A 22,677-nucleotide genomic window follows, 5' to 3' on the forward strand; every position below is an offset into this window, starting at 1 on the left:
AATCCAGTCATCGTATGACTTGACTTGGGGGAGTAGGACCACATGCAAAGTCAGTGTTGCGTCAAAAAAGTTCATCGAAGTTAACGTGGGGGAGCTGCGATGAAAAGAAAATTGGCCGTTGACGGGAGCTTGAGAGTCCCCTGGAGCCACTAACCTTCATGTGCACTGGCCCAGGTACAGTGTCAACCCCCCGAGTCAGCCACAGCACATACTGTACGGGTAACCTGAAGTCAATGATGTGACGACAGGCGCGGGATCGACGACGACGCTGGCTGCCAGGCAACAGGGGTTTCCAGGCGACCGTGCTTTTCTATCGAAAGAACGTGAAAATTGGCACTTCTATTTTACGGCCGAACCCTTCAAGTGCATCCTGGATACATTGTGCCTTTTCGAAGAGTTCTGTATCATCGGTCAACAATGCCTGAAATCGCCGAAGGTAGGGGAGCCTGGCCTGTCGACCCCTATTGCGAGTACTGACGCGTAAGGCGAAGTTGCTCGTATAACCCATTTCCTACGCCGGCATTTGGTCGGCAAAAGAATCAGCAAAGCCATTGCTGCAGATGACAGCAATGTCTTTGGCAAAGTGGGGACCAGCGGCGTCGAGTTCCAAAAGGCCGTTACGGGGAAGCAGGTTGTAAGCGCTGGAAGCCAAGGCAAATATTTCTGGTATGATATGCATGGCTGGGGGTGCCAGTGGACTGGCACCAGAGGGGATCGTGCACTTGGAGACTGAGACAGTGTCATTCTTAGGATTACTCTGGATAGTCCACCGCATCCTGTCATGCATTTCGGCATGACGGGGTGGATCCACATCCGCTCGGAACAGACGGGCTACACGCGGTACATTGAAAAGACCAAGAACGACAAGGAAGAGTGGCCACCGCGCTTCTGGAAGTTCCAGCTCGAGACCGACAGCGACCCCAAGGTCGAGGTGGCCTTCACGGACGCCCGCCGCTTCGGGCGCGTCCGCCTTGTCCACTGCCCGGGCGACGACATCCGGAAGCACTCGCCGCTCAAGGAGAACGGACCCGATCCCGTCGTCGACAAGGACGTCTTCACCGAGGACTACCTCAAGCAGAAGATGAGGAATCGCCACGTGCCCATCAAGGCCCTGCTGCTCGACCAGGCCATGATCAGCGGCATCGGCAACTGGGTCGGCGACGAGATCATGTACCATGCCAGGCTGCATCCCGAGCAGTACTCGGACGACTTCAGCGACGAGGACATGGGCAAGTTGTTCAAGTCCATCATGTACGTGTGCGATACGGCGGTGGGTCATCTAGGCGACTCGGACAAGTTTCCCGAAGATTGGTTGTTTAACCACCGTTGGGGCAAGGGGAAGAAAGACGCTGCCACTACTCTGCCCACCGGCGAGAAGATCGTATTCATCACCGTTGGCGGGCGAACTAGCTGTGTGGTGCCTAGTGTACAGAAGAAGACGGGCAAAGCAACTGTGCCTGATACCAAGGAGGAGCGCCAAGTTCTGGACGACAGCTCGGAGAGCAAGTACTTCGAGGAGAAAGCGCCAAAGAAGGGTGGTAAAGCCAAGGCTATCAAGAAGGAGGAGCAACAGCCAGCGCCGAAGACAGCTAGGTCGGCGAAGCGCAAGGCTGTGAAAGAGGAGGAAGAGGAGGAAGAGGAAGCAGCTCATGAGGAGGTGGCTCCTGTCAAGGAGAATACGAAGAAACCTCGAAAGGGTTCCACCACAGACGCAGGGCCTGTCGGTGGCAGTGGCACCAAAACGAAGAAGAGCAAGACGGCAGCCAAACCAATGGATCCTACGCCGGACTCGGGTCGCAGACGGTCGGGGAGGCTCAGAGCAAAGGAGACATGACATGGTCTTTGATAGCGTGCTTCATGGTGGTTCTCTGGGCGATGCTCTTGTATGATTTGGATGTGGTACTAGTATTTGGCTTTTACGCGTAGTAATCTGCCCCTGGTAATTCCTGTTTGCTATGAAGGCACTATTCTGCCACCTAGCACTCTCATGAGCAATTGAGGGTCGTCTTGGTTGTGGGTATATTTGTCTTTTGTCTACCTCCAGGATTTCCGCGGTATCTATGCCACTGCTGATTATCGTCTCCATGCCATTGCCACTCGTGTGCTCACCCTCGGTGCCTCCTCTTGCTCAGCACCATCTGGCCTGCGCCATTGATATTTCTTGGAACCATCCCTTAATCGTTGGCAGCCACTCGGCATGGTGAATATCGTGGGCTCCCTCTTGAACGTCCACCACTCTCATCAAATAGCATAGCGACTCTTGGGCTGCATCAGCCCAGCAAGCCATTTCCATGACACGTACAACCACATGTCGTAGACAACTCGGGATCTCTTCCGCTCTCCCCTTGATAAGATGCGAGCAGCCGAATTAGTACTGGAGTCGGTGACGATCCGGGAATCCCCGGTGTTGTATGCAAGCCATATGTTTGCCGTCTCTTCTCTCGTACACATCAACTTCGTGGGTGCTTATCTTGGTTCGTCTCGGCTTGGTAGGTTTTCACTGCGTACGGTCATAGTGTTCAATGGGGCGGGGACTTTGGCTAATGAGCAACCAAATTTTTTTATTGGGTTCTAAGCACGACCTTCGCTCACCGGAGAATTCATAATGCATCAGTCCTTGAGTTTGTATTATGATATCTCTTAGAATTACGACATTCCCATGGGTCATGTCAACGTGGGTTGAATAGTCAAGCGACTGCGACAACAATAATCGAGATATCGACAGACTAGTACCAGAAGCCTAGGTACAGTCAAGCAGACAGAAAGTGTATCTCATTTCAGCTCACGAGTTAATGAGAACATGCAGCACTAAGCCTGACGCATAATCGTTGCTTTCCCCCCTTTTGCAATCTAAGTAGCAGCCCCCCAAACGCCTTCGCTCTCCACGTGAAGCAATACACACTATGGATGGTTCGTGCTTCCTGTAATCAAGTAAGGGATATGTAGGTCTCAATCCTTGAGAGCTTCCCGAAGCAGTCCCATCTCCGCCAGTTTGACAATGAACGCGTGGATCGCCGGCGTGTAGTCCAGTTTCCGACTCTCCATCTTGGCCATGGCCTCGTGTCTTATCTCGATGATCTCCTTTTCCTCAGGTGTCGGGTTCCGTTTCTCTCCTTGCTCCATTCCGGGCGCAGCCTGGTCGACCCCATCAACGCCGGCCACCAGAGGCGCGTCGCAAACAGCCAGCAGGTTGTAGTTGAGCTGAGCGTCGACACTGGCTTCCATACGTGCCATGATCGCGGATGCGGCGATGTGCAGCCACGGCTGTATTAGCTCGTTGTCTTTGGTGCTACCACCTGGTGACTCGGGGGCGGGGTACGGGCCATGGCACAGCGGTTTAGCCTCTAGGCCGTCGAGTTCCCAGACACGGCCGGCCACTGGGACATAGGCGATGTAGTGGTTCGCGATCTCTATGTCCCTCTTTCTTTTCCTCGGGGGCTTCTTCTTGTTCCCGTTGCCCGAGGCCTTCCGAGTCGTTAACTTCTTCATGGCACTGGAACCCTTTTTCTTTTGGTCCTTTCCCCACTCCTCAAATTTGTTGTCCAGCAACAGATCCTCGGAAAGTAGATCGAGACGCCGTGCGGCACTGTTGTGTATTCCACGGATGAAGTCGTTCTTGTCAAGCATTTGGCCTCGGTGTGGCGGTGGTAGATCGGCGGTGGCAGCCTTGAACTCAGTTAACTCCGGACCAAAACCGGGATCTGTCGCATTCATGAGGATGTTCATTATGGCGACGGTGGCGCAGGCATTGGCGGTGGTCTGGTTGCCGAACCAGAGCCCCTCCGGACATTCCTCGCGCTTTTCGGTCATATCCTCATCCTCCTCACCCTCGTTATATTGGTACAGGAAGATCAAGCCGTGGGCAGGCCGCGGCAGAAACGCCAAAGTTTCCGGGTCCAAGCCCCAGAGCTCGCGAATTTGGAAGCTTGGCGCACCGAAGGATTGCAGCATGGCGTTGAAGAAAGCCGGCTCGGACTCGATCTCTACCCAGCCTGCGAACTCGCTGCGCTCGCCTGGCTGCATGGCAGACAGAGCGTGTTCCAGCTGCGCGAGGTTGGCCTTCAGCGTTTCTGGCTCCATCCTTTTCGATGCCATTTCCGACGCCTTACGTTTGGGTCTGGTCAGTAACTTAATTCTTGTGGTACCGCCGAGGGATGCTGAAGGAGGCTGGAATTCTTCATCTTCGTATCGATTGACGACCTTTCTCGCACGTCCGGAGCGGCGAATGGGCTTGGTAGGCTCGTCATCTTCACTAACAACGGCCATGGGAACAGGTTCCGGGAGTGTGTCGTCGTCCTTGGGCTTTGAGGATGACGGAGAATCAGGCTGGGTGTTCTCGGCGGGGTTGAGCGTGCTCGTATCCCAGTTCTCTGCCTCTGCTGCAGCGACCACCTCCGTATTCTCCCGGTCTTGCTTACCGTCGCTCGCCGTAGTGGTGGGCTCTGGTACTGTGCTATTACTTGTAGCGGTAGGTTGCTCAACTTCCATTGGCTGCTGCACGCTCACGCTCACGATATTTGAGTTCGTGTCTTGCTGTGTTGTGGTAGGCTCAGAGCGTGCTTCCTCCATGCCATTGTCCGCTGCGCTCTGCGATGCAGTTTCCATTATGCCGTTGTTCTTGGGATGACCTGAGTCTGATATTTGATTGAGGGTTCCAGGCTCGCTGCCTGTTGCCTCATCCACCTTGATACGGCTGCCCAGGTCTGCGCCTTCGTCCTTTGTTGCAGCAATATCATTCATGATGGGTGAAAGAATGATGATGGCCGCGGTGACAACGAAAGACCAGGTGAGAAATCGGCGAGAGACAACCAACCAATTGGGGCCAAGATGGGTGATTTGGGTATTCAAAGATACGTCAGGAGCGCCAGGTAGAGGCTGTAAGAGGTTGCAGCATTGGAGTACAAGCCGGCAACGCGCAGGTGACATTGATAAGGGTAACCACTACAGAGGTTGCGAGTTGGATATGGGCAAATTTGAAAGAAAAGTACAATCCGAATAAGACAATGGTTTGGTCCTATTCACGCATGAACAATCGCTGCCATGCTTGAGATATTCCGAATATCAAACAAGGTGGTATCTTTGTGGACTGCTGGGGTCTCAATGCCATGAAGGCTGTTGGTCACAAGCAACAGTAGCAGTGCCGTAGCGGCAGCAGTAGGAGCTGCTAGCAGTAGGTAGGAGCTGTTAGCAGCAGGAGCTGGGAGTAGCTACTAACATTGAATGTAACCTCACCTAGCTCCAAGCTCTAGTGGGTCCGCAGCTTCGGGTTGGGGAATGCAATTGGGCTTTTGTTTGCGTGCTCGCAAGCTAGGTTAGCAAACGGTTTATGCACGCCCAGCTTAGTGCACAACAATGCTGCTGCATAAGTGGATGCGGCGTTCAGTGACGCGCCCGTTTGGGGTGTCCAATCTTTTTGGACGTGACTGGTGCGGAAAGATTTCGAGGCATGGGTCCGGGCCTAATAAGTGTCCAGTGTGTTTACTCCCACCTGAGCCTGAGCCTTTGAGCTTCTGAGGATTCATTGATTGCTCCAACAACAAAAGTATTTCTGGATCCCGACGATTTCTGCCTGATCGTGGGTAACAAGACACGGTTGACCGCCATTTTTCTTCCCAACCAGCCGGCCGGCGACCCATCCCGTCTTCCTCTCCCCATCCTCCGACTGCCATTGCTTCCTCTCATGACCGCTTTCCACCCTCACGGAATGCCATGAATGCGACGCCGCGCATGCGGGCGGGTGGCTTTCCAGCCACCCCAGGTACAGCTGCTCCCAGAGCACGCAACGGGGATGCCTTCAACTCGACCCCGAGAGATCCTCCCAGACAACAGAGGCCGGCCAAGCCAACCCTGCCGCCCGCTCCCACAAATACTGCCGGCCCTGTGCCCGAACGAGAGCCCTTGATACCATTGCACATCGTCGACGGCCCAAGCCAAAGATTCTACGCATTTGCCATATACGCCGCGCTGTTCGCATGGAGGCTGTATGACTGGCTGCAGGTCGTCACCACCGGCACTGGCTCTTTCACCTCGTTCACAAAATGGGTCGGCATCGATTTCGTCTACCTATTCGTCGCACTGCCCACCCTCAGGATACCATGGCTGGATTTTTCGCAACCCGTGGTCATCACCATGTTCGTCGTGCAGTTCATCCTCAACTGGCTGTTGATGTTCAATATCCAATTCATCCTGACGACCTGGCTGCTGAGCATTGTCAACCTCATGTTCTCGGAAAGCGAAATCTCGCTATCGGGCAGCGATGTCAAGGTCAACAATATTCTGCACAATGCCTCCCTGATCATGGGCAAGCAGATTATCAACATTCTGCCCGAGGGCTCTGCTATGCTTAATCCTACCAATACACCATTCTGCATCGGCCCTGGCCGCAACACGGTTGCGGTGCCCTTGTACTTCAACGCAACGATTCCCGTCGAGGTGGAGATTATGCGCATCGATTTCGAGACGAACAACGAGGAGGTCGTGAAGCTGAGCCGCTCTCAGATTCGCGAGATCGAAAAACAGGCAAGGAAGATCACCGAGGACGGGTCCGTCACTTCGTACGTTTACGACTTCCCCGTCAAGAAGCCAGGCGCCTATCGCCTGAACAAGGTCCTGGACGAATACAAGCTCGACGTGCAGAGGGCGGGTGAGCCCACTTATGTGGTTCCTTGTCCCAGGGCACGTGTGCGACCTGCGGAATCATCCACCAGATGCATCAACGACTTGTCGGATCTGTCCCTCGAGGTCTATGGTACCCCGCCCTTGAAGATCGTATACAGCCGCGTTATCAATGGCCAGGACCACAGCTTCCATTTCCAAAGCCTCCAGCCCGATGGCTTCTCGTCTCCGTTAATGGGTGCCGGAAAGCTTAGCAGCCTGATCCGTCCAGGAGAGGAGGACTTCACCTGGGCCAGAGCACAGACAGTCACCGTGGCGCTCAATGAGTCGATGAACCAGGCCGGAGACTGGCAGTATTCGATCGATGAGGTGCATGACGTCTTCCAGAACGTTGTCAAGTACGTCGCACCTGATAACGAGGCCGACTTCAAGCCCAAGCCCAAGCACCTGTACCAGAATTTCGGCGTTAGGGAGCGGCCTCGCGCAACACTGGCCGGCTGTGACCTACGCAACCCTCTCAAGGTTGCCAAGGGCAAGGACAAGAAGCTACCGGTCAAATATGACATTGCCGGCCTTGAGGCGCAGAGTGCCACCTATACCGTCAACTGGCTATTCTCACCCGTTGACAAGCTTACCAAGAGTGGTGACCACGGGGACGTAGTCGAGACCGGGTCGTTCACTGCCAAGAACGCGTACGACCAGCCCACCATTTCTGCCCCCGGCTTGTACACGCTCAAGTCGGTCACCTGCGAGTCCTGTGAAGGCGAGATTGACGAGCCCTCGTCTTGTCTGCTGCTCAACCCTCTGGAACCGAAGTTGTCGATCCAGGCGGAAGAAATTCCGGATAAGTGCGCTGGCAACTCCATCGGTCTAAGAGTGAACCTGGATCTCGTCGGCACCCCCTCCGTTCAACATCCAATACGATGTTATCAGCGATCTGGAACGGACCCGAAGGGAAAGGGTCGAGGTCAGGGGTTTGCGACAACAAATCGAGCTCCTACCAAGAAGCGCCGGCAGATACCAGTACAAGTTCAGGAAGCTGGACGACGCCATCTACTCGGTCCCGCTGCCATTGGCGGATGAATACACGCTTGAGCAATATGTCAAGCCGCCAGCGACTGCCTTCATCCAGAATCCTTCGGATGTCATCACCGCCTGCCTGGACGAGCCCGTCAAGTTGGAAGTCAAGCTGCTTGGCGACGGGCCCTTCACCCTTGAGTGGGAATTGGTTCATGATGGCAAGAAGAAGTCCGAGAAGGCCACCCAGATCACCAGCGACACATACACCATAGAGACAGCCCCCTTCTCCCAAGGAGGCGAGTACACTCTGTCGCTGACCAGCATCCAAGACCGGACAGGCTGCCGTATCTTCTTGAAGGAAGAGACCAAGATATCCGTGCGGAGGCAGCGTCCACGCGTGGCGTTTGGCCTTCTCGAGAGCAAGAGGATTACGACAGTCGTCGAGGATGCCAAGGTTAACCTTCCTCTGCGCCTGTCTGGCGATGGGCCTTGGAGGGTCACTTACCGTAACCTCGAGGGTGACAAGGGCGATCAGATCCGGGTTGCCAGCTCCAGCAACGATTACATCGAGATCACCGAGCGCGGTAACTACGAACTGGTTGGCGTAACAGACAGTCAGTGCCGCGGACAGATAGACCCGAAGGCATCCCGCTTTGACGTGCACTGGTTCCCGCGACCAGAGTTGAAGCTCGTCCCCGATGACACCATAACAGAGAAGAACGACGTGTTCATCAAGCAAGATGTATGCGAAGGGGATATCGACGGTTTCGAGGTCATGCTGAAAGGTACGTTGAAGACAAACTAAGACATACGGATGATGGCTAACCAAGTTTTGCAGGCTCTCCTCCATACCACGTTTCCTACGAGGTCAAGCATAAGCCAAAGAGCGGATCAGGAGCAGTCGCCCAGAAGCAGTTCGATGCTGCCCTGGGCAAGGCCTCGATCCCCTTGGACACCATCAAAGCCGGCATGTACACATACAAGTTCTCTGCACTTGCTGACAACCTGTACAACAACGACAAGAGGAAGTTCCAACCCCTGGTGCTGGAGCAAAATGTCAATGCCAAGCCGTCAGCAACATTCACCAAGCCCGGGCAGGCCATGAAGCTTTGCATGTCGGAGCAAGACTACGAGGAGAAGATCCCGGTCAGGCTCGAGGGCGTGGCGCCTTTCTACCTCGAAATCGAGATCCGTCACCAGTCTGGCAGTCTGGCAGAGACGCACCGCATCGCCAACATTCCCACCAACAACTACGGTATTCAGATTCCCCGGCAGTTCCTCAAGCTGGGAACGCAATGGATCCGTATCCGCAAGATCCGGGACGCCCGGGGCTGCCAGCAGAAGACGGAGGTGGGAGGACCGTCGGTGCAGGTACATGTGTTCGACCCGCCGGCCATCTATCCGTTGGAGACGCGAACCGACTACTGCGTGGGTGAGCGAATCGCGTACACGCTATCCGGAACGCCGCCCTTCGAGGTTCTGTATACGTTTGACGGCAAGGAGCGAAAGGCCAAGTCCTCCACGACCAACTTCCGTCGTATTGCCGAATCGGCTGGCGAATTCACGATCACGTCTATTAGTGACAAGGCGTCCGAGTGCCGAGCAGCCGTGCATCTGGCCAAGAATATCCATCCCATGCCCTCGGTCAGGATCTCGCGTGGTAAGACCAACAAGGTCGACATTCACGAGGGCGGGCAGGTGGAGATCATGTTTGAATTCTGGGGAACGCCGCCGTTCGAGTACACGTACACGCGCAGCACCAACGCCCGGCGGGGCCAGGCCAGCCAGATCCTGGAGACGCGCCACGACGTCAGCTACGACCACAGCAAGTCGATCATGGCGAACCTCGAGGGCACGTACGAGGTGGTGGCGATCAAGGACAAGTTCTGCGCCTTCAGCACGCTGAACACGGAAAAGAAGGGGGATAAAGGACAGAAGAGGCTTCAATACTAGGGCCTCGTAGCCTAGGGGCGAGGTCTGCGTTTGGACATGTGTTCACAGTAGGTGACGATGTAAAGAGTTAGGTAACGTGTAGCTGAGGTAGGGGGGTTGGTTAGGGAGCTTGGGAGTGGAAAAGCATCTAGAATGCGTGCATGAGCAATGGCGTTCTGGTATGGCAATCTTGACTGGCTTGCTGTGGAGAATAACACATTACACACAGACGGGCGATATGAACAGGCGGGTAATTCGCATCCAATAAACCTTTTTTCTTCTTCACCCTGGTTTGTGTCTTACTCTTCTCGTCTTGACCATCGAGACGACTCATAAGCATGCAAGCGGACGCAGCATTTATCGAAGATGTGCCAAGGAAAGGGGGGCAGGATATATACTTCCGCTTCTCCATGTTGGTTCCGAACTTCGGGGTGGGTCACCACTTGCACTAAAGTCGTCTTAACATTGACACATCTACTCGAGCCGAGCTACACTCTCGCCTTTGAGTTCTTTCTGCCTTCTTCGTCAAGCCCATTTGCTTCCAGATCGCGATTGTATATATATATATATATATATATATATTACCTGCACACTTACCTCCCCGTCTTCAGCCGTGTCCCCGTAACAAGTCCCCCTGGGCAAAAGAGAGACAGCCATGGCCGACCAGCAGACGCCGTCCATGCCACCTGCCGACCGAGCCCGGCTCGAGGCCCGGAAGCCCGTGCCCAAGATGCCGCCTGCGTACCTCCCCACATCGGGCAGCCCGCTGGCCGTGGACGAAGAGCTCTACCGGAAGATCCAGCAGGCGCCGCGCGTCTTGGACCAGGAGTTCCTCCTGCCCATCCGGTCGGGGCGGGCTTGGAAAGTGAAGGCGGGCAATGTGGTCCGGATCAGTACGCCCGAGGGGGCGCAGGTTGGTGAGTGATGCGATGCCCGGTTTTCCTTCGGATCTGTCGAGCGGCACATGCCGGAAAAGATGCTTGGCCGCTCTGCGGGGACCCCAGGCTCATGCTTCAATGCGTGGGCTCTCTCTCTCTCCACTCCCCGTGTGTGAAGACCGGGGTGCGTTCTGGGGTGCGATGCTGGCCTCCCTGCCCATCACAACAATCCTAATTAATGCCCTTAATCCACCCAGGCGATCTGAACCTCTGGAACGCCCACAACCCCCGCGAGCGTTTCTGGGCCTCGCGCACGCGTCAGCTCCACGCCTCGCACGTGAGCACCCACGACCGCCTGTGGTCCTGCCTGCCCTACATGCGGCCCCTGGCCACCATCATCCACGACTCGCTGGCCTGGTACGGCGTCGACGAGCACGGGGGTCGGGTCCACGACCTGCTGGGGACGCGGTGTGACCCTTATATCAACGCGGTCCTCTCCGGCTCCGACTCCGAGTCTGGTGGGACGGGGTACGACTACCACTGCCACTCCAACCTGACCCGGGCCGTCCTGGAGTTCGGCCTCGGCGAGAGCGACGTCCACGACGTCATCAACATCTTCCAGGTCACGGGCCTCGACGAGCAGGGCCGCTACTTCATGAACCCCTGCCCCGCGGACAAGGTGGACAGCATCGAGTTCCTCGCCGAGCAGGACCTGCTGATGGCGCTGAGCACGTGCCCCGGCGGGGATCTCTCCCTGTGGGGCTTCGGCGCCGACAGCGAGAAGGAGATGGTCAAGTGCTGCCGCCCACTCAAGGTCGACGTCTTCCGGCTCGAGGACGAGGCCCTCTTGGCCCGGAGCGGGTGGAAGCCGCCTACGGTCGCGCCCTACAGAGGTGCGCACGGGATGCGTATTCCCCGGGGAGAGTCCCAAGGTTGAAGATGGTGTGTATTTTTCCAGTTAGCTACCGGTCAGTAAATTGGATATGGCCACGACGAGTGTGGCAAGCCTCGTCGCAAATTGAAAAGGTTCAATTCATCTTTTCTACGGATATATGATTGTATATACTAGGCCAAGGGGTGACTATATCAAATTTTGGTTGGGCCATCATTAAAAAGGTTTGAGGTCAGCTCCAGCGACTTGCGCAGCTGGAGGGTGACATATGCAACGAACGCACTGCTTCTCTTTAGCTCCTCCACACAACCAACAAGGCCAGCAGCCACCAGCATCGGACCAACGTGCTAACCGAGCCTCAAGTTGTGAGATGAGGCGCAAAGGAAAGGAAGTCCCTCTCTAGAAGAAGCCGTAGTCGACGCACTTGTCCTTGAGCACCTTGAGGTCGCGGTTGATGGCCACGCAATCGCGGTACTGCTGCGTGCAGGCCGCCTCGGCCTTCTGGCCGTCATTCTGCCAGCGCTCGTGGGTGCGGGCCTCCAGGGCCGCCGTGTGGGCCGAGTCGGCGGCGTACTCAAAGTACTCTCCTTTGCCCTTACCGCCGTGGCCGCCCTTGCCCTTGCCGCCGCGGTGGCCGCCACCCCACTTCCCGCCGCCCTTGCCCTTCCGCTGGTGGCCGGGATAGCCCCTGCCGTACTCCTTACTTTGCTCGTCCTTGCCGTCGTTCTTGCAGCCCCGCGCGTACGTGTCCTTGCAGGCCAAGTACTGCTGCTTGCAGGCCGCCTCGCAAGCGTTCGGGGTGTGTTGCCGCTTCCACGAGCTACACTTGCTGCTGTCTTGGTCCGTGTAGAGCTTGAAAATGTTGCCTTTCAATGAATGTCAGTACGCTCTTTCCATCCGTTTGCGGCTGTGGGTCAGAAAGGAGACGGGTGGGGAGCGTGGCTCTGAAGAGAGAAGAAGGGGGAAGTCACTTACCACCTCGGTGCTCAGACTCGACATTGTTGCAGTTGAGGATAGGCAACTTGACATTGCCAACAGGCTTTTCCTCGCTGTAGCCGTACTTGTCGTTGCTGGGCTGCTTGCAGTAGCCGGTCGGGGCCGGCGGGCAAGGCAGCGGTGGGGGGCGTGGTCGGCGTTGCGGGAGGCGTTGACTTGCACGGGTAGACGCTGGTCGTCGTCGTGTGTGGCGGGCAGTCGGCCGGGGGGTAGTTCTTGAAGCAGTGATCCTTTCCGAACTCGCTGCCGTAGTAGCTCTTCTTCTTGCAGTAGTACTTGATCGTGGTGCACCACTCGTGGAAGTTGAAGCAGTCCATGGCGTTGGGCCACCCGGCGTTCTTGAAGCAGCCGGAAACCTGCAGCTTGCAGGCCGAGTGCACCTCGTTGCAACCCTGCTCGTCGTCCCATGTGCGCAGCGGGAGCGAACAGAACTTTTCGCCAGACTTGTACTCGCACTTGGGCGGGGTTACCAGGGTAGCTGTGCAAAGACCGCCAGAAGTCGTGGTTGTAGGCGACTTGGGAGTTGTCGTCGGGGGCTTGGGAGTCGTCGTTGGAGGCTTGGGAGTACTCGTAGGCGGCGGCGGTGGCTGGGGGGTAGACGTTGGCGGTTCAGGGGTGCTTGTAGGCGGAGTAGATGTCGAAGGATTCGAAGTACTCGTCGGGGGAGGAAGCGTTGGAGGTGATGCTGAGCTGACGCTGGTAGACGAGCTTGAAGACACGCTCGTCGTGCTAGACGATTCCGGAGGCGGGAGTATGTTGAAGCCGCAGGGCTCACTGGACTCGAGCTCCTCACAGTGGTAGACACTGATGGCGCCGGCGCCGCCGCAAATCTCGTCTTAATTACCGTTGCAGGGAGTGTTGCATGAAGTAGAGTTGATCGAGTAGGTCTCCGCGTTCTGGACGACGCCACAGAAGCACTGGCTCGCGTACTGGGTACCGGCGTACGGGAACCCCAGATCCAAACAAGCCTGGATACACAGCTCCGTCGTGAGGATGTCTCCCGAGAGCTGGTCCTGCTCGTAGCCCAAAGCGCGTCCACCAGACAGGTTGTCCGCCCAGCAGCCGATCGGCGTGTAGTCATTGATGGTCAGTCCTGAAGTGCTGGAAAAAGTCGTGTCCTCGAAGACGTTCAAGTAGTTGTTGCCACCGCACCCCTGATTGGCATTGCCGGAACAGGCCATGTTGCAATTGCTGCTGTCCACTTTGTCGACTTGAATGTTCGGGCAGCAGTAGCAGGCTCCTCCGAATGTCAGACCGGCGTAACGGAAAGCGTTGCCTATCTTGTGTGTCAGTAACGTTCCTTCTCTTCGCCAACTCGATCAAGACCCGGACGCACCTTTGCAAATGGCCCAGCACTCCTCTTGAGTTATGGAATACTGGTCAGCGGCGCTTCTCATCGGAAGAGCATCGAAGGGGCCCGTGTCATCGTAGCATCCCAGCGGCTCGAAAGGCGAAAAGCTGGATGTACATTATGGTAGCTCGGGGGTCCATTGGATCTCCAAGTCCGGCACCGCCGAAACCAGGGCGCTCAGCGGGTGAGCAAGGGCCATCTCGGGGACAGATATTTGCCACGGAAGCGTGACTGCAGGAAGCGAATGTGAAGCTGTAATGCTAGGGCGTTTCTCAGAAGCCCCGTGACCAGATGTCCTTTGGATGGTTGCGAGAATCCGGAAATCCCCTCCTCCGGGTGGCGATTGGATCTCTCATATATAGACGCTTCACACATAGGAAAGTGTGCCGAGGCTATCCCATGGTCCGGACTATCGCTTGCATCCCGTGTTCTCGACTCATCTTCACTCGTTCGTATTCTGGGAACATCTGTTGCATGAAGACATCAAGGTCCAAGGGGGCTTTTACCACTGTGAGCCTACTGGCCAACCTTGCTCACTTACAGGAGCGAGGCGTCCGTCAGTCCACGAGCCAAGGTCCGATAACTTATCGATGCCAATCTTGTGATCGTAAGAGTCTTTCCATCTTCCTATACCGTACGTCTTGTTAGCTAGAACACTATGGCTGCCCCCTCAGTTCGAAGTCGCCTGTGATGAACTGAACCATATGCAATATTGCTAAGCAGATTCTGAGTGCAAGGTACGGCCGATGGTGTCACCTGTGCCAGTCTAGCGGCTCCCCAATTCATGGGTATAGGCTCGACCACAGCAGTAAATTGACACCTTGAAGGCCACGCGAGCCTCCCAATCCGGGAGGGCAAGCTCTCGGGACAAGACAGCTCGGCCATCATCCACAACATTGTCGGGCCCATTGATCTGGCTCGATGCTCTTCTGGGGTTTCGGTTAAACCATGCACTCCTAGTTCCGGCTAGCTACATCACCTTGGGTTCGAATCGTATCCATATAGCCGGGGTCCGTACTGTCGACGCGTACACCATACATGGCCCATTCGGCGGCGCGGCTGCTCTGCAACAGGCCCACGGCAGCCTTGGCGGTACTGTATATGACTTTTGTGGCTGGAGAGCGGCTTACGCTATGTCCCGCTAGAGCTACCACCAAAAGTGAGTATCCCACCAGACTTCAGAGCGACCCATCTTCCGTTAAGGGATGAGCCCGCGGTGTTGGCAGCAGCAAAAGCTGAGCAAGGTACCGATGGGTCCGAACTAGGTCTCCAAATCGTTCACTGCCTCGCCCAGCTGTTCGGTCCGAGTGGCATCGATGCGGGGGAAGCGAGTCTGGCGGTGCCTGTTGCGTTGTTCCGAGAGTGCTGTTCACGGTGTATCGCACCTGCTCTTTGGTGCTTCCTAGCATGGGTCCTCCTTCCTCGAACCCGGGCCTTTCGCAGGACCGCATTGACTGGCTACCAAAGCAACTTACCTAAAAGTAAGTAGGTACATGTAGGTATGCCAGGCACCCATTTTCAAAGAGGCAACTGCTCCTTCAGCCGCGTGCCATGTACGGTATATCGAGTACAGCGAGAGCGCGAGGCTTTCGGCGTGCAAAGTCCGACGACCGGTCCAGACCATGGGCTTCCTCATCGTCCGGACCTTCCATATTGGCCCTGAGTCAAACTTTAGCATCATGTCACGTTGCACTAGGTCAAGGGATGGCGTACCCTGGCGGGGATATGAGAGTGCTCTCTGCTTTATACAATACATAGTTGGTTTAGTATATATATGCCTCGGCAAACCCTTAACTAAGAAAACCGCCATTGGCGGCAAATTGAATCTGATAATCTCTTAAGCTTGCCCAATGCTGAAGCTCCTCTTCTTCGTCATGAGGTGTCATTGTGCCGTTTGCCCCTCCGGTGACCGTGCCGGTCTTCTCCAACTTCATCATGATGTCGAGGAATTTACTGAGGTACTCCTCGGCCTTCATGGCCATCGGCCCCTTGCGCTCCGGGGCATCGTTGAGTAGCGTGCTAGCAATTTGGCGAATCTTGTTGACCAGGGAAGCACCGTTCGGCTCCATGTTCCGCTGCGTAATGGTGGTCAACACGGTCAATAAGTGCTGAACAATGAGCTCACGCTCGTTTGTTATCATCAGGTCGACCTCGTCTTTGCCACCACCTTCGCCGTTTTCAGACATGTTGGACTGTGCTCTGTGGGTGTCTCGTAGGTTTAGATATCTCTCCACGTAGTAGGAGCGCGTAGCCAACTGCGACGCGTAGATATTGGCCTTTTGGATCTCGAGCTGCAGCTTCCTGCGGCGCGAAGGTTGTTCGGCAAAGGCATGCCGTACATCATGGGCAGGTTGGATAGCCGGGAATGCCGGTGGACAATACTGGAAACCAGACTCATCGAGAAACGCCACATTTCTTTCTGCTTGCGGGTTCACCGTATCCACCTGTAGCTCAGGGGGAGTGTTTCGGTAATGGCCTTGGCCTGATTCAATGCATTGTTCAACATCGTCCTCTGGGCAGACCACTCGAAGAACTTGATGCCATAACACATATCAATACCTATGAGCTCGTTCATAGACAGATACGTGTTGATGTTCCTATTGAACCCAGTGATAAGAGACATTGTACCCTCTGGTTGGGGCACCACATGGTCAGCAAATATGTATTCGTCATCGACCTCCAGAGGCATCTCTGGGTACGGCTGTTGGGCATTGGGCGGCGGTATCGGGATTTCATTAATGGAGGCTCCCATTTGCTGCATGGATCGGACGCCTGCCACCATAACCCAAAATATGCGCTTCCCGACTTGATCGGTAATGTAGTTGATGGGTTTAGAGGCAGCATGAAGGGAAGAGGCCAGATCGGTGCCACTTGGCATGAGCATGGACGTGTCTGGAGGCCTATGCGTACCAAGCTCTCTGCAGAACGTCATGGTCTCTGCCATAAAACGCCTACAAGCCTTGTACTGGAAGGTGTATGCCGCGGCTAGTCCAAGGAAATAACTTGTAGCAGCATCGTTCACGGACATGTCCTCCTTGGCCATGAAGAGAGGGCCTCTTGCTTCCAGAGCTACCGAACGGCACCGGTCGATCATGGATATAGCAGTGGGAAACAAACTAGGGCTGTGGGACGCTTTCAGATGGGCCCTTGCACTGCGAGGGAAGGAAGCGACCAGCGAGCCAATCATGCTCGCCAGCAATGCGAGGAAGCCCGGATCCGTCCGATCGGCTCGAGCATGGAACGCCTGGCGAAACGTGGGCTCATGAGGGAAGGGGACAAGGGGATGAATGTAGGTGAAGAAGTCATCCACCAACAGAGACAAAACCGGCCAAGGGGCAATTGTTTCTGCATCCATGGTCCCGTTTCCTCCCTCATGGCCAGCTATAGAAACAAGTGCCGCTGCGGCATGTTGTGGACCTGGCGAGTCGATCGGGGCCTCTTCTATCCGTGCTCGCTTCGCAGCTTTGGCGGCTTCGGCATGCTTATTAGGCGGTCCGCGGCGCTTCATCTCGCGTTGAAAGGTGCATTCGACGTTGAGGTCGTGGCAAGGCTTGCATGGGGGGCCGCTCTCGTCGCACTGTATAACATGACTTTGATTAGTATCCGGTCTCCGAAGCAAGCGGCGCAACGATAGAATAGCGTACCTTCACTTTGCGCTGGCTGCACATGTCACAAGCGCGTCGCAATCGCGTCACCTTCTGTGCCGGAGGCGTTGACGACTGCGCTCCTTGACTGTGGCCGTTGGTGAGTGACCCACCAGCCCCAGAGTGAGAATGCGCGGAAGGTGATACGGAAACAGGTCCAGTGTTGTATTGAGCGGCGGCGGCGGCGGCGGCGGCGGCGGCAGCAGCCGCTGCTGCAGCGTCGTTTACATGCAACGATGCGGATTGCGCATACTGCTGAGCGATCAGACTGGGCGACAGTGGCTCTGCGCTTTCGGCAGTCGCAGCTTGGAGCAGCTGGACGCCTTGGTGCGCAGCAGTTGCGGCGGAGATTGGCGATGGGAGGCCATCGTATGAAAGCGGAATGTGATCGGACTCTTGCTCGGTCGTCGCCGGGACGGACGGCGAGGGCAATTGATTGTCGTATTCCTGGTGAGTGTGGTCGTGTTGTAATGAGGGTTGGTCCAGCAAGGACTGGTCTGTTTGGTGTGTGTGTTGATGCTGTTGCTGCTGCTGCTGCTGTTGCTCTAGTTCGGCCTGTTGTTGCTGCTGGTCGTGGTGATGATGCTGATCATAGGGACCGGGATCCGATTGGCCTGGAAGGCCGTCTGCAAGTGCAGTATCAATTGCGGCCGATGACGGTGGAGGCGGCAGCTCTTCGGATTCAGAAACCAGTGGGTAAGGCTCCGATGCCATGATCAAGTCGAGCCTGGATCGCCCATGCAGCACGCCTTGCTGGTTTGTCCGACGGCTTTTCGTCGGGTGAGTCGGTTGAAGTTCGCTGGAATTACGAGGGCGGTTTGGATTGAAAGCTGCTGCCGACAAGTCTCAAGGCCAAAGCAGCCAAAAAAGGTAGGTACGGTGCTGCTACCCAATTAATAGGTCACTTGGTTATGTAACCTGGCGGGTTTTAGGTTTTTGGGGGTCAACTTCTGATGGGGTAGCGGTACCTACTGCCGGAAGTACGGTGCCCACGCAACAGGTAGCCCCGTAGCCCCGGTTGTATCCCTGGCGATTCACATTGAACGCATCAAGTTTGGGAGATCCATGAGTATAGGATGCATGTATGTATACGTAGTCACTCAACTGATCACGCAGTTACATGCTATCGGTGACCTCAACATTGCCTTGGCGGGAAGGTGTAGCTGTCCCTGGGAATTGCTGAGCTGCAGCAACTGCTGGGAACGGATTATCATGTCAGCTGGAGACTGGCCCAGCGGAACCCATTCGAACCGCAACCCAGCGAGTGCTAGCAAGACCAATACCACAGCCCAGCACAACGAAGCAATAATGATCCCTATAACCATACGATCTAGAACCAAAGTAGGCTTGGTGGTTTGAACGGCGTTGCTACTGCTAGGCACGGCTTGCATCTCGCCCATCTCTGGCCTGGCCTGCTCTTCCTCGGTCTTCCATCGTGGCGGGAATTCGGACTTTGGCGACACCGGCGACGAAGACGCGGACACAGAGTCCCGTAGCTCGGATGTTCTCAGGCTACCCACCGAGTTCTGGAACCACCGATGCTGAAGGACCTCTTCGATACTAATCCTCTCGCCGGGATCATATTTGAAGATCCTCCGGAGAAGGTCGCCGAGTTCAGGAACCTCGCTGTCGGGCATGGAGTGGCGGAAGGCGACCATGTCTTTGCTCTGGTCCGGTTGTCCTTCGGCGTCGAGCGGGAAGTTGAACCAGTGGCGCTCCTGCGAGATGGCCGCCTCGATAGGACATGACCGGCCACTTCTGGAGAACGACTCTTTGCGTGATTGTACCAGCTCTTCGGAACTCATAGACATAGGCTGCGACGGCAGATCACGTTTCTGCCGCTTCTGCATTTGTCTTGCTGGGAGCTGCTCGTCGGACTCGGACGAAGTCGATTGGGTCTCCTCGCCTGCGGATTCATCTACCAACGTCTCCCGTGCGCTTCGGTATTGAGTCGGCAAGTGCCCAAGTAGGTATTCCAGATCCTCGAGATACTTCTCTTCTCCGCCGCCATACCGCCCAACACCGAGCAAGCTCTTCCCACACCGCAGCTCGGCTATGGTACAGCCTAGTGCCCAGACATCGCTCTCCAACCCCGATGCGACATCCTTAGTACTTGCATATACAACCTCCGGCGCAGCATACGCCAGCGAGGAATCGGGATGCATCGGTACATCCCCATCCACACTATGATAGTACCCGCCAGAGTCCACCACGGCCACCTCGTCCTCCACCCCAAGCCCCTCAAGGCTCGTGCGGCGTACCAGGTACCGCGGCGCATGGGGACCGGGGTCTCTATCGCCATCCAGATCCAGATCGACATCCGAGACCGCGCGGCGCACTTTCTCCAGCTCAGGCAGGCCAAGCAAGAGATCCATGTCGTCCTTGGCGCATTCATCATCTCTAAGCCGCAGCAGTATATTTTGCGGCCGCAAGTCGCCATGGCGCACGCCGTGCTCGTGCAGAAACCGCATGCCCTCCGCGACCTGACGCAACAAGTCGCCGTGCGTCTCGGGTGCGTTCAGCTTGCTGAGGATCGAGGGACCTAAAACGGGGAAAACAAAGCAATGATGCGTCCCATTCGGGCCGGTGATCTGGAAGCTCTCGCCCGGGATTATGATGTGGTTCCTCCCGGCCTCCTCGGCGTCGATGCCCTTGGTCTCGAAGTGTTGCATCAGCCGCAAATCGTCACACGTACTAGCTGCTTCATCGAAAGAGTATGGAGATATCAACGTTGGCACTGAAGAGGGAGATGCTCGCATGATCTTGACGGCTCGCCAGTTTTGGGTCCTGGTATCCAAACAGAGCCAGACTGTGGCGTCGGAGCCGAAGCCGAGCTTGTGGAAGACTTCGAAGCGGTCATCCAGTAGGTCGCCCAAGTGGACCGGGTGGTAACCGCCTCGCCTATATTGCTCTACATCTTCCAAATCGTCTGGGTCATCTAGAGGCTGGTAGCGACGGTGTGCTTCCTCAGACTCGTCGTTTGCAATGTTCGGTATATGGACATCTTGACCGGCAAGTTGGAATGGAAGATGAGGTGATTTCGAAAAGGTGACTTCGGCTTCAGCCATACTGTAGGGAAATAGGGAATTGATTACTGATGGAAGAGGGCGCCGCTACGAATCGTCGTCTGAGTTACCCGATATTGCTTCTTCATGGGGAGTGTACGAGCCGAGCAGGGTGGTGACAAGAGTGCCTCGCGAGCGCCGACTTAAGAGCACATGCCATGTCGGCAATAGAGATGTAATGAAACTGGCACGTTTCCATGTTGGAATGAGGTGCCAACTTGGACAATACCGTTATCATGTCGTTTGGGCCGCATCCAACTGTGTGACAGGACAGGCGCGTTCGGCCGCATTCCTAGCAATCCGCAAACGGTTCGACCACCTGCAAAGGGCTGGCTTCATCCATCTGCTCATGGCTGACCACAATTCGACAGTTACGTGTTTGTCGAGTAGGTATTACATACATGTATGGATATGGATAAGGGCCTCTTGGCCAAGGTAACCTGTAAACCAAGCAGAGCTTCTGTCCTGGTCATCGTGTCCAAACTCAATGCTACCCTCAATCTCATCTTGGGCCCAACACCTGAATTTGGGGTCAATTGTAGTTAATTTGTTTCGTAGCATTTCTTGCAGTGTTGAAATCACATTTGCTTCACATCATCAGCCTATTTCTAGGGTTCACGTGATGTTGATGTTGATTGTTCTAAAGACCAGTGTACCTGAGGCATTGCATCTGTGTAGGTTAGGTCCACAGTTCGTGCCTGCCTTGGATTGAATTGAGGTAAGCCAATCAGAAGGAGCAGGTGCCTTACCAGTAGCTCGCTGCCCGGCGTAGTGGCTTGGTTCCTGCCTGAGACAGCGAATTCCAGCCAAGCCAGCATTCAATGTTTTTGTGGACCTTACTGATTTGGCCCACCCAGGGACTGTATAAATAGCTGGCCTCCCTCCCACCTTTTCCAATCTTCTTTCTTCTCCTTTTCTCTTCATACTTACCTTGCTGGGGCTTGGGGAGATCAAGTATTCCCTGGGCCAGGTTGAGGAACCTGCATTGCACAGCGCGGCGTTCTCTCTTCCTAAACTATCCTTCGGGGTCGTTTTCGGTGGAATTTTTGCTGTCACATCACTGCTTCGCAGTCCTATCTTTTCATTGTGGTCTGGTGCTTCGCGCATCGTCATGAAGAAGAAAAAAAATCATCCCTCTCGTAGTGTCTTCTCCACCTGACCCAACGGTAAGATAACAGTCCCGCGTTTGATGCTGCCGCGGAGTAACCATGTCTACAGCAGCATGTGCATTCCAAATGGTCGCGGGATTTTGACAAGTCGCGTAATTATATGGCCGTCGATGGATTAGCTATGAAGCTGCCTCATGATGATCTCCTTGCAGCTAGCGGAGTGCGCAAGCAAGTGTTCGTTATCTGGAAAGAGAGGTATTCAATCGAAAGTGCTGCTCGCAATCGAGATGCTAAACGTACTGAACATGCCCAACTTTGGTTACGATCTTTGTGGTCTTCACCGTGACCTCACAGTGCGAGAGCCACAGTAGTGAGAGCCTGTAGTCCTGCTGCTGTCGGGGTCAGGCGGACCGGCGCCGGCCTAGCTTGAATTTTTGAAGCGCGGAACGCCCAAAGCTTGCGTTGCGAGATCTCGAGTGCCGATTTGGTTGAGCATGCTACCCCAGTCGCCTATTGGTCCTTGAATTACTTCAATTTCCCTCTTGCGTGCTGTTTGACGACCACTTGATATCCCAATTGACGTCCACGATGCGTCCAACTACCATGGCGGCGCCCTGCGTCCGCGCAGCTTTGTCCCGGCTCGGCAGCCAGGCCACGACGAGCTCCCAACTTCAGTCGCACCTCTCCCGACGGTTCGTATTGTCCCTCTTCGGCGCAATTGCGTTCTGCAAATGAAGATTACTCGAACTGAACTGAACTTTATTGTCTTCTACGTAATATAGCACATTCACATCCCTCCCCTCGCTGCGACCCTCGCTCCCCAGCGCCCGCCAGACCGTCTTCCGCGCCTCGCACCCGACCTGCGCCCCCGTGCCCACGGCGGCCGCCCCGTGGCCCTCCACGGGCGAATCGGTCCTCGACATCGTCCCCAAGACCGCCATCTCCTCGAGTCCCATCTTCGGCGGCGTGCAGATCCGGTGCGGCCCGCGCCCGACCATGGCCACGTCCAGCCGCCTCGTCCGCAAGCGGCGTCACGGGTTCCTGAGCCGCATACGCTCGCGGAACGGCCGCCGCACGCTGCAGCGGAGGAAGTCCAAGTCGCGCCACGTCCTGTCCATGTAAACCGAACATACAAAGCACCACGCATAAAGACCAAGGGAAGAACGAGATGAACA

The 22,677-nt window shown here is 55.7% G+C and overlaps 8 protein-coding genes across 8 annotated transcripts; 4 read left to right on the forward strand and 4 right to left on the reverse strand.

Annotated features, from left to right (window-relative positions):
- Positions 1-417: 417 nt before the first annotated feature.
- Positions 418-1,834, forward strand: PG986_000871 (Formamidopyrimidine-DNA glycosylase N-terminal domain-containing protein; the record flags this gene model as incomplete). The annotated part of the gene is made up of 3 exons (XM_066837093.1): positions 418-436; positions 486-666; positions 751-1,834. The coding sequence occupies 3 exons, from the start codon at positions 418-420 to the stop codon at positions 1,832-1,834; spliced, it is 1,284 nt and encodes a 427-aa protein (XP_066705986.1).
- Positions 1,835-2,949: 1,115 nt separating this feature from the next.
- On the reverse strand, positions 2,950-4,740 carry PG986_000872 (ubiquitin carboxyl-terminal hydrolase- family 1; the record flags this gene model as incomplete). The annotated part of the gene is made up of 1 exon (XM_066837094.1): positions 2,950-4,740. One exon carries the CDS (start codon positions 4,738-4,740, stop codon positions 2,950-2,952), a length of 1,791 nt encoding a protein of 596 aa, XP_066705987.1.
- A 969-nt stretch (positions 4,741-5,709) lies between these two features.
- On the forward strand, positions 5,710-9,588 carry PG986_000873 (Nucleoporin; the record flags this gene model as incomplete). The annotated part of the gene is made up of 3 exons (XM_066837095.1): positions 5,710-7,463; positions 7,549-8,420; positions 8,474-9,588. 3 exons carry the CDS (start codon positions 5,710-5,712, stop codon positions 9,586-9,588), a joined length of 3,741 nt encoding a protein of 1,246 aa, XP_066705988.1.
- Positions 9,589-10,222: 634 nt separating this feature from the next.
- On the forward strand, positions 10,223-11,382 carry PG986_000874 (uncharacterized protein; the record flags this gene model as incomplete). Its single annotated transcript, XM_066837096.1, has 2 exons — positions 10,223-10,484; positions 10,703-11,382. The coding sequence occupies 2 exons, from the start codon at positions 10,223-10,225 to the stop codon at positions 11,380-11,382; spliced, it is 942 nt and encodes a 313-aa protein (XP_066705989.1).
- A 354-nt stretch (positions 11,383-11,736) lies between these two features.
- On the reverse strand, positions 11,737-13,514 carry PG986_000875 (WSC domain-containing protein; the record flags this gene model as incomplete). The annotated part of the gene is made up of 3 exons (XM_066837097.1): positions 11,737-12,189; positions 12,399-13,168; positions 13,244-13,514. The coding sequence occupies 3 exons, from the start codon at positions 13,512-13,514 to the stop codon at positions 11,737-11,739; spliced, it is 1,494 nt and encodes a 497-aa protein (XP_066705990.1).
- A 1,960-nt stretch (positions 13,515-15,474) lies between these two features.
- Positions 15,475-18,042, reverse strand: PG986_000876 (zn 2cys6 transcription factor; the record flags this gene model as incomplete). Its single annotated transcript, XM_066837098.1, has 3 exons — positions 15,475-15,985; positions 16,129-17,261; positions 17,329-18,042. The coding sequence occupies 3 exons, from the start codon at positions 18,040-18,042 to the stop codon at positions 15,475-15,477; spliced, it is 2,358 nt and encodes a 785-aa protein (XP_066705991.1).
- Positions 18,043-18,428: 386 nt separating this feature from the next.
- PG986_000877 (kinase-like domain-containing protein) lies at positions 18,429-20,396 on the reverse strand (the record flags this gene model as incomplete). The annotated part of the gene is made up of 1 exon (XM_066837099.1): positions 18,429-20,396. One exon carries the CDS (start codon positions 20,394-20,396, stop codon positions 18,429-18,431), a length of 1,968 nt encoding a protein of 655 aa, XP_066705992.1.
- A 1,709-nt stretch (positions 20,397-22,105) lies between these two features.
- On the forward strand, positions 22,106-22,624 carry PG986_000878 (uncharacterized protein; the record flags this gene model as incomplete). The annotated part of the gene is made up of 2 exons (XM_066837100.1): positions 22,106-22,194; positions 22,285-22,624. The coding sequence occupies 2 exons, from the start codon at positions 22,106-22,108 to the stop codon at positions 22,622-22,624; spliced, it is 429 nt and encodes a 142-aa protein (XP_066705993.1).
- Between the last annotated feature and the right edge of the window lie 53 nt (positions 22,625-22,677).

The sequence above is a fragment of the Apiospora aurea genome (assembly GCF_038362705.1).
Source record: "Apiospora aurea strain CBS 24483 chromosome Unknown utg000001l_segment0_segment0, whole genome shotgun sequence".
NCBI lineage: Eukaryota > Fungi > Ascomycota > Sordariomycetes > Amphisphaeriales > Apiosporaceae > Apiospora > Apiospora aurea.